The 10270-nt window shown below is 42.9% G+C and overlaps 1 protein-coding gene across 1 annotated transcript; it reads right to left on the bottom strand.

Moving 5' to 3' along the window:
• Positions 1-250: 250 nt before the first annotated feature.
• Positions 251-4830, bottom strand: CNEP1R1 (CTD nuclear envelope phosphatase 1 regulatory subunit 1; the record flags this gene model as incomplete). The annotated part of the gene is made up of 6 exons (XM_079541366.1): positions 4803-4830; positions 3124-3195; positions 1155-1228; positions 743-852; positions 555-609; positions 251-292 (listed from the first exon to the last, which is right to left on the bottom strand). Exons 1-6 carry the CDS (start codon positions 4825-4827, stop codon positions 251-253), a joined length of 378 nt encoding a protein of 125 aa, XP_079397492.1. The 5' UTR covers positions 4828-4830.
• Positions 4831-10270: the final 5440 nt, after the last annotated feature.

Below are 10270 nucleotides of genomic sequence, written 5' to 3'. Positions count from 1 at the left end.
ATTAATACTGAAAAGAGGTAATCAGAAGTAGCAAAAGCACTGATATGATAACAAAGAATTTGGATAAATAGTCAAGAAAGTAATATTGCACACTGTCACTGTCAACTGTATAAGACTTTCATTACTAGGCAGTGACAACCAGTCCTGTTTGGTGGTGGTGGGGTTTTTTTTTGCTGTCATACTACCTTAAAAAAAAAAAAAGTCATTTTTGGTTTCCATGGCAGTGGAAAAAACTGAAGGAAGACAGCCCTTATTGAACATGAGGCCTAGGTTTCAAAATTAATTTTCCAGTCTGCAAGACAGAAAACAATGAAAAAGTTAAGACCTTGAACGCTGAGCCTAACTGCACTTCAGTTTCACAGGCTAAGTTCAAAACGACAAATGAAACAACGCTAAGTATCCTATATTCCACTTTTGCATGCATCCACACAATCTCATAAGGTGTATATAAGTGCTGCTTGGAAAAATACAATACTTCACATTTATTTCTGAAATATTTGCATCTTGAAAAAAAAAAAAAAAAAACGTGTAGAGAATGAACCACTAACACTTACATCATCACAGGACATGTTATATTCTGCCAAAACAGTTCGACATCGAGCTGCTATACTGTGTGCACCGTGTCAAGGAAAGCAGCCAGCATTTGTTCACTAACAGCTCACTGAAGACACAGCAGTAGCATACACCAATACACTAACTAATGACTGAAGTCCTCACTTGAAAAAACACGATCAAAGGATACATTGATGGTGCCACCACTCTTTTATGTATTCCAGCAAAGAACAACCCTATTAGAGTAATACAGCTAATTGTGAAAAACGGGTGATTCCAAAGTGATGTGAAAAACGACACCTAGGAAATAAATGTCATTAGTTTTAGCATACACTTGCTACACACAGACAGAAAGCTGCTGTCCAGTTCACCGAATTAAAAAACCACTGCTCTTAGTGGACAATTCTTTAGACACACCTTAAGTGGCAGTATTTTGCCATTGTGCGAGGACACAGTACAGAACGAGCGCAGATGCCTTGAGAGCACAAGTGATCTGTGAGATCCTTGGGAGAACAATCCTTTTGACTTTCAAGATACTACAGCACTTAAGTGCCACGCCAGGCTATGAGGCAGACTGCATACAGGACTAGCACAACCTTTACCTTTTGTGTCTCTGGGTCTATTAACCAGTTCCAAGCACCAGTTGCTGTGCAGACTGATACCACTATCAGAATCACTGATAAAAGAAAGAACAAGAATATGAGTATCACATTTTACTCCTATCAAAAGCAGCATTATTTTTTTTTCCCCCAACAGAGGCTCTTACGCACTTATTTCTTCTCCCATGTCTGAGGGAGGAAAAACCTCTCCTTGGAAAGTAGAAATGAAGATATGTAAACAAACTTCTACTGTTTTTAACAGTAGACACTCTGTACAGGTTTCCTGTATCGGTACAGAAACCTAATTTCTTACAAGTAAAAGCATTTCAGTGCTTTGAAGAAACAACACTTTCTAAAACAACACAGCTAGAAAAACTAGGAGCTGGAAGACTGCAGTTAAGAGTTGTCCCAACTATTCAGTATTCAGCTTCCATTCTGCTAGCTCCTCTATGTAGGAAAAAGCCTGAAGAATTAGCACCAACAGTTTCAATGGCACAGCTAAGCTGTATTATACTCCCCTCCAACCTCAACCAACACACTTAGCAAGGAAAGTGGACACAGAAGGAAAAAAAAAGAAATAAAAGAACCAACAAACTTGAACAGGAGCCAGGAAACAAAACAAATACAGAATGACTTCAGAAGAATGATCAACTCACTGTAAATGAAAAAGGCTAAACACAAACTATAGCAATGCGAGACACTAGCTTGACTTTGAGAGACTATAAAGGGCTGGAGAGCAGCAGGTGATGAAAAAAAGAAGGAACCAAGTAGAGAAAGCTTGTGTTCAATTGCACATTCATAAAGCTCAGAGGCCTTCACTGGCAGCCTTGCAGATCTGAGTATTTTTTGTTGAATGTAATGCTCGGATGGCTGCAAACAGACATTTACCATGATAAAAAAAAACAAAGAGAACAAAAAACAACACACAAAGACACAACCTGGAGTTGCACATTCCATACTGATAATAAAAAGTTAAAACACAAAACAACACAAAAACAGTAACAAGTTAATTTTTAAAAGAAGGTTGGAAAAGATCTACCTAAAGCATATACTTCTTTTCTGTATGAGTACTTCTTTTCTGGGGTAAAAGGAGAAAAAAAAAACATAGCACTGAGATAAATACCCTCATCATACAGTAAGAAGTCCCTCTTATATACGAATTACAAAACTAACAAAATAGTTTCTGAGTTTGGAAACCTCAGCAGAATCTTTGAAGCAAAAAGCAGCCTATTTCCACCATGGACTACTGATCTGAAAAGTGGCAGCACACGTAGGGTACATTCTGCTTCCCTCCTCTGCCACTTCAAGCTTTCCCATTAGAACAGATGGAAATATATTCTGCTCTTAATTCATTCTTCTTCAGGACCCACTGCTACAATTTCTTCACCCTCACTTTGAAGGACTATCTAACCTAGCCTTGTTTGATTCCAGAACCTGAAGTGTCTGGCTGGGCAATAAGAGCTTTCAGAAACAAGCAAAAAAGCAGAACAACAAAAAGCAGCCCAGCAACAAGCAAAAACAAAACAGAAAAAAATCTTTAACACATTAATATCCCATCTCTGAAGAATAACTCAGCCTTGAGCTCATTCTAATGACATCTGGCAGTGTTGGCTTTAAAAACATATATACTGGACAACCACCCAAGCCATTCTGCATACCAGATACAAACTCATTCCTTTAATTCATACAGTTTTTTATTTGTTAAGTTTGAGTTCAACAGTGGTGGGAACGCTCAATGGAACCTAGGACATTGCTTCTGAATAACAACCAGGCAAGTATTACACTTTAACTTGAGGTGAACACATTACTGCCCTGCAGCAGAGCATGTAAGTGCATGCATACCACAAAAACTGTAAAAAGATCATTAAGTAGAGATTGTTGTTTGGACAAGCATAAATCAAAGCTTCACACCAGTAAATCTAAAAAGCATATAAAAGAGAATCCAATGTATCCCTTGGAACATCAAACTTACTTCTCCAACGTCCTGTAGCTGGTTGCAAACACGCAATATATTCAGTTAGCCTTCTTTCAAAAGCTTTGAGATCTGAGGAAGATACATTGTAAGTGTAATTAGATCTGTAAGTGTAATTCATCTGCTTAATCATACTGTGATGTAAAGAATTAAAGGCATTTGCTTTTTTCCCCGCGCACACCACTTTCTTAAACAGGAAGAAAACAAACGCATTCATCACATGGATGAAAAAAAGCATTCAGAATAACTCCACCCAACCCCAGATGAAAAGTGTAACGATGGCGTTACATTAAACAAGAAACATTCCTACTTATAGAAAACAGAAATGGTTAAGAACTCAAAGTATTTTAAACAGCTTTAAGAAAGCCTAGATTTAGAATAGCTTAAATAGCCCCTTCACAACAGATAGATAACATATGTAGAGATTAATTATATCAAGAAGCCTTCAGGTTCTATATACGTATAGATACAGATTCCATATATATTCTATATATATAGATAGATACAACAATGGGAAAAAAAAAAAGAGGTTGGCTATTTGCCAGCTGTTATGTTTCAGCATAGTTCTGACGACATTATTTTGCAGACTGCTTAATGCCATATGTCATACAGAGAGATACAGACACATACATGCAGAGCAAACACTAATTCAGTAATCTTAATACAATTCTTTTCCACCCCCCCCCCCCAAATAGATGCTTCACCTTCTTGCCATTGTTTTCTCAAGATCTTTCAATTCAAATTGCTGTTAAGAGATGAACAGCATGTCAAGTTCATGTTCCTAATTTGTGTAAAATCTTCACCAACCACTGCTTGTCAAGGAGCTGTTTCACCCCCTGCCTCTTAGATTCAATCCTCTGTTCAACAAGGTCAGTATTTGACAACATTCATCCAAAGCTAGAATTCTACCAAGAGTTAAAAAGCATTTTAATAAGAAACACATCATTTTTGAGCTGAAGTGTTTCAGTTAACATCACTTTGAAAGTGCTTTCCTTCAACCTGAAGCTACTGCTAAGTTATTTAACCTATCGTAGAGCAATTAGATTACAAGGAGAAAAGAACAGGTATTATAATCATTACTAATGCACTTTTCCAAGTTCAAACTACTTCCAAGAAGCGTGCAGCGAGTTCGTAGCAGAAGATGACAGCGCCCTGCCTGTGGCCACAGAACTGCTAACTGCGCTAATTGATGCCAACAGCTACAGCCAGCCCGGCAATTACAGCTAACGAGCGGGGCTCCCTGCGCAGCACCAAGCCCCGTACCAGGCACTGCAGCACGGAGGGCATGGCAGGAATCCTGCTCCAAACGTGCTGTCAGCAAGAGCTTTAGAAAGAGCATCTCGCAGGCACAGGGACAAGCTTATTTTGGGGGCCCGTGCTGTAAGAGCAGCTCCCGAGCGGGGCCACATCGCCCGACGGCCGCTTACTGGCATCCTCGCAGCGCTGCAGCTCAGCGGATACAAGGCCCTGATTTCCAGTAGCACAGCAAGGCGAAGGCCGGTAGCGCACGCGACTTTCAGCGAGCCCAACACGCCCCGAGCCGCTGGGCTGCCGCCGCTCCCGAGCAGGGCCTACTTACGGGGTCCGCTAAGCCTAGCAGCACCGAGGGCTGCCGGGGGAGGGCCGCAGCCCACCCTACACCCTGGCAGAGCGCCGAGGATCAGCGCTGCCGTACTCACCCTCCGCCTGCTCCAGTGAGTTCATAGCGGGCGGGCGCGGGGCGGAAGGCAATTACCGCCAGCCCGGCCCTGCTCCCACCTCACAGCCCTGACACCGGCAGACCAGGCCCGCCCCGCCCCGCGCGGCGCTCAGCCACACCCCCAAACAACGCCGCACCCTATTGGACAACCTCCCACTCTCGACGCCCTCCTCAGCAAGCGCGGTTCTCATTGGTTCCCGGGGAGGCAAGGGGCGCGGTTTGGCCGTGTGTGGGTCATTAAGAGGGCGGCAGTGTGTGAAGCGCTGCGTGGGCGAGTTGGTGGCTGTCCTTTGTGCAGTAGTGGTTGCCGAGGCTTTGGCGCGAGACTTATTAAACTTCACTGGCAAGCGGTGGCTGGGCTTGGCAGATTGGCTGAAGCCATCGTTTTTCCGAGTACAGCCATAAAACATGAGGCCCTGCTCTTGAGAAATAAAAAAGCCAACTGAGCCGCTTCGTGAGGCACGCGGCAGCAGCCTGGCGGGGGGCGCCTCGCGCTCTTGCCCCTCCGCTCCCCTCAGCGCGCGCTTCCCGCCGCCCTCAGCAGAACCGTCCGTCAGCGGGGTGCCTTTGGCAGCACCCGTACCTCAGCAGAACGGCGCCGCGGCGGGCCGCCCCTCACAGCGGCCGTCCCTCAGCACGACGTCTGCCGCCGCGCTGCTCCGGCCCCGCCTACCGGCGAGGAGCCGCATCGCAGCGCCGTGTGGGGACGGTGTCGGGCCGTGCGTGCTCTCTGAGCGGTACGTGGTGCTCACGGCACTATTTTATTTTTTGGTAGGTTGTGAACGTGTCTTTTGTAGTACCGAGATCGGCAGTCACGATCGCTAGGTCCGTGCCGCTGCCTCCCGCTGTCCTAGCCGGGATGCTGAGGTAGCTGAAGTAAAATTTCCCGAGATAAGAGCTTCTCAAGTTTAAATGCCGTGATTAGCGACTCGTCCCGGGGCTGCGCGTTACCGCCAGTTTTCAGCTGCCGAGGTCCGTGCCGATGCCCGGCGCAGCGCTGCGAGCCCTGCGCTCAGCTCCGGTCCCGCTGGTGCCACCTACCGCCCGGCTCCTGCCTTGCAGCTCCGCGCCGCCCCGCCGAGCCGTCCTCTCATCGGAGCTCTGGCTCCCGCGTTTCGCTGTTTTGTTTTTTCCTTTGTTTGTTTGTTTTGCTTGGAAAGTTGGTCGTCACATATAAGCAGCTTGATTTGATTAAAAACAAGCTATCTTTGGTAAACTGCGCTTTTGTTTGTAATACACAAATTACTTTCTTTTTCTTGGAAAGCTCCTGCTATTGAAGCCTGACCTAGGGAACACGGTTTCCCTGCTGCAAAACGTGCAGCTGTGAAGGTGCTGGAGGCAGCTGGGCAAGCTGCTGGCGTCGGGTTGCCCAGGCCGGACATTAGTACAAAGGCTGCTCTTTCAGTTGGTTTGCACAGCTGCAGATAAACTGAGTTTGCACGTTCTCTGTAAAAGCCACCAAATCTCTGGCCTTGCTTCCCTCTATTGGGGGTCCTGATGGATGAAAAGCTGGACGTGAGCCGGCAGTGTGCACTTGCAGCCTGGAAGGCCAACTGTATCCTGGACTGCATCAAAAAAGGGGTGGCAGCAGGCGAGGGAGGCGATTGTCCCCTTGTGAGGCCCTTTGAAGTACTGTGTCCAGCCCAGGGACGCCCAGTACGCAAAGGATGTGAAGCTGTTGGAGTGGGTCTAGAGCAGGGCCATGGAGATGATCAGAGGACTGGAGCACCTTTCCTATGATGAAACGTTGAGGCAGTTGGGATTGTTTAGCTTGAAGAAGAGAAGGTTCTGGGGAGACTTCATAGTGGCCTTTTAGTACTTGAAGGGAGTTTACATGAAGAAGGGGGGCTGGCTTTTTACATGTTCTGATAATGATAGGACAAGGGGGAATAGCTTTAGACTAGAAGAAGGAAGATTTAGGTTAGAATTAGGAAGAAATTTTTTACTCAGGAAGTGGTGAGGCCTTGGAACACATTGTCCAGCGAGGTTGTGGAAGACTCTTCCCTGGAGGCATTCAAGGCCAGGCTGGATGGGAGCCCTGAGCAGCTTAATCTAGTGGCCGGCAGCCCTACCTGTGGCAGGGGATTGAAACTGGATGGTTTTTAAAGTCCCCTTCAACCTCAGCCATTCCATGATTTTCTGTATTGGATGCCGATGGCAATGGATATTGAGCGCATAAGGAAAAAAATGTGTAATGCTTGTGCATGCAAATGCTTCTCTGTGGTGCATTCTGTAGTGATAGCTGACACTGTGCTACTCCCATCTGTTCTGCTTATGGTAACATTTATATGAGTGGGCAAGCAGGACTGGCTGTTGGTCTGTAGGACCGAGCTTCTGAAGTTATTGGAGGAATCTGAAATAAAGGACAAGGAGAGTATAGTAACAATTGCACTGGAGAGTGATTCTACCAGTAATAAAGAATTAATCTGCTGTAGAATTTATCTTTTTGGCTCTTCCCACAGATTCCAAAGAAAAGTTCAAGCAGATGTAAGAGAGTAACAGCCCAAAACTGTACACAATGGGGATGTAGTAATTAGGAGCTCGTTATAAGCAACTGCAGCACTGCTTTTTTACAATGGGGACTTTATTCTGTTAATAGAATATTATTTATGCATTTGCTGTGGTAGTTATTTCAAGGAGATTCTGTTTTTTTGCTTTGAGATGCTTGACAAACCTGAATGAGTCAGGGTGCTCCCAAGCACTAAAACATACACCTTCCATCCCTGCTGTCTCCTGGGGCCATGATTCCTTACCTGCTGTAGGTGTGACTGTTTCAACTTCAGAAGCTTGCCACCTGTAGCAACGCTTGGGTTTCAAAGGTGAAGTGCACTGAAATGTAGAAAACTTGCACTGCCTTTGTAAATAGCACTGGAAATGCAGGGTCCTGAAAGACTGATTCTTTTGTTATTGATATAAACAAATATGATAGTGTGAGTGCTTACCTCTAGGAGAAAGGATTAGGCTACAAATGCCATCTTTACTCTTGCTTAAAAAAAATAAAAAAGAAGTTAAGAATCCAATGCATGCCAGATTCAGAGGCATCGTCTGCTGCCCAGTTTAGGGAGCCTGTTTAACATATAAGCTGTGCTGAACGTGTTTTAAAGTCTCATTTTCAAGCACCTAGTTCTCCTTTGCTTAAGTATTCTGGAGGTGCTTCAAGAACACTTGCCCAATTCGTTTTGGAATAGAAATCGACGCAGTATGTTCTTCCTAGAAATTAAAATGTCATCGTGGATCAAAATTTCTGGAGGTCAAATCTAAAAGCCTGTTGATGGCAAAAGGTGCTGTAATCTACCTGAAGCAGTTTCAAGAAGGTTTCTTTTCATCTTTATAGAATTTTCTATGGTTGTTAAGGTTGTTGTGAAAATATGATTTGTGGTCGTTTTGCTGTCATTGTTCTTAAGTTTCATCACCAACAAAAAAAAAAGAATTATTATTTTAGAAATGGTTTTATATAGGACTACAAGAAAGATAAGCTCTTGCATTAAATTTTGGTTGAACAGCCTCTGAGATGAATTGCACTTCTTCAGAAAAATTAAACTTCAGTGTCTGAATGAATTGAGTAGTCCAGTTGGCTGAGTTAGAAGGAAGTAGATGTACAAAATTAAACGTGCATAAAATTGGTCTCCTTTTAGTACAGTTACATTGCCCATGGAGATTGCTAGTGTCCTGAAAGCCTCAGGAAGTTGTAATATGCAGTTATTTGTAGTCCCATACGTTTGTCGACATGCAGCTCTCCTGCTGATCTCTTTTATCTTCCTCTACCTATTAGGTTTACTTCTGAACTGATGCAGACATTTTACAACTGTTTTCATTCATAATTTTCATGATTTGAGGCACACCAACTAAACCTATGGAAGGGAAGAAGTTTCAGGAGCAATGAGATTCACACCCCTTAGTCAATTATAATACTTTTATTTGTAATAAAGAGCTCGAGTAGTTCGGAATGCTTTTATTGCTCTGTTTTTTCTTTTTCTAAGTAGCTTTTACTCTTTTTTTTTTCTTTACAATTCCATTGATTGGAGATTAGCTAAGGTAAATGAGAGTCAAGAAAGTAATTGTCATGATACTAGAATTACAACTTGAATGAACTATTACTCAGGGTTAGTACATCTGTTAGTAATTCTTGATACCTTCTGACAGCATCTGTGAAGCCTTAAAATTAACTGCTTAAGCAAAGGAGTGAGTGTACATTTGAATTACTTCACAGTGCAGAGGTGACTGGGAGAAACGTGCTTTGTCAGCCTAGAGTGCTATCTCAGGTATCTCTTTTTGAGATGCAGGGGATGCATCTTTGAGCTTAGCATCTTTCATATCTATTTCTGGTTTTCTGCTGTACTTTCAGCACAATGCGAGAGCATCTGTTAGCAGCATCTGCTATCAGAGATAATTAGGATGGGTCACTTGTTTCTTACTTTGCTTGCATTTCCAGCCTTGTTCTGCACATTCTCCTCTATGCAATCTCTTCTCCTGCTTATTTTTCTCAAACAATCCATCCCTCTTGAGGCATCACGTTATTTCAGAGATACTAAGTGAACACAATCTTTGTCAATGTACTGGTCTGGCATTTCTGTACATGAGTTTATTGTAGGAAATATCTCCCAACCTTGGTAATTGTTATCCTAACTTACACTTAAATATAAGGATATTGTTTATATGCTTTATATTCCTTTTTTAATTATATTTTTGAAAAGCTTAAAATCTTACCATAAAATTGTCCCCTTTTCCTTCATTCAATCTCATTTTCTATGAGAAGTGCTATGTACAGAGAGAACTCTGTTTTTATTAGAAAATCCATATTCAGAATTTCTTGGCTTGGGCAACAGAAAAATTCTGATCAGAATAATTTTAGTCTTCATTACCTTCCAAAGTTTATCCTGAAAGAATAACTTTGTCAATTTGCAGCAGCTTCAGTAGAAAAGAGGAAGCCTTTTGCTTGGACAGCTGAGCAAAATCACAGGATTCTCTACAAAATGTAATTTGTGCCCTGATACAATAGAAAACTCATTTTTAATTCTTAGAATTACAGTTTGAGACTTGAACATGGGAAGCTTTGGCTTGAAATGCTAAACTGTGCTTGAATTGCGGTTCTCTATAAAGCTATTACATTTTCTTTCCCTAGAACAGAAATAAGTGAGGTTCTTATGTACTTCTGGGTACTTAGGGCAGTAGTACAACTTCCCTTCCCATCTCCTATGGTGTTTCAGAAAGAAGATCCAAGATAACTGTTATAATTTCTCTTAACACATAAAGTGGCTTAAAAGCATGATGTGCAAATACCGTTCTCTAATTAGCACAGTGTTTTAATAAGCCATGCTGTCTTTTCTTTGCTGTTTGTCTTCAGTATTATTTAATCCCCATATTTTCTTGACTTTCAGTCCAGACATAGTTCCAGGTGTATTGCATATGTTCTGGAGTAAATACGTAGCAGAACTGATGAAATGAAGA

The sequence above is a fragment of the Tetrao urogallus genome, assembly GCF_951394365.1.
Source record: "Tetrao urogallus genome assembly, chromosome: 12".
Lineage (NCBI taxonomy): Eukaryota > Metazoa > Chordata > Aves > Galliformes > Phasianidae > Tetrao > Tetrao urogallus.
This window is presented reverse-complemented; position numbering and strand designations above follow the sequence as displayed.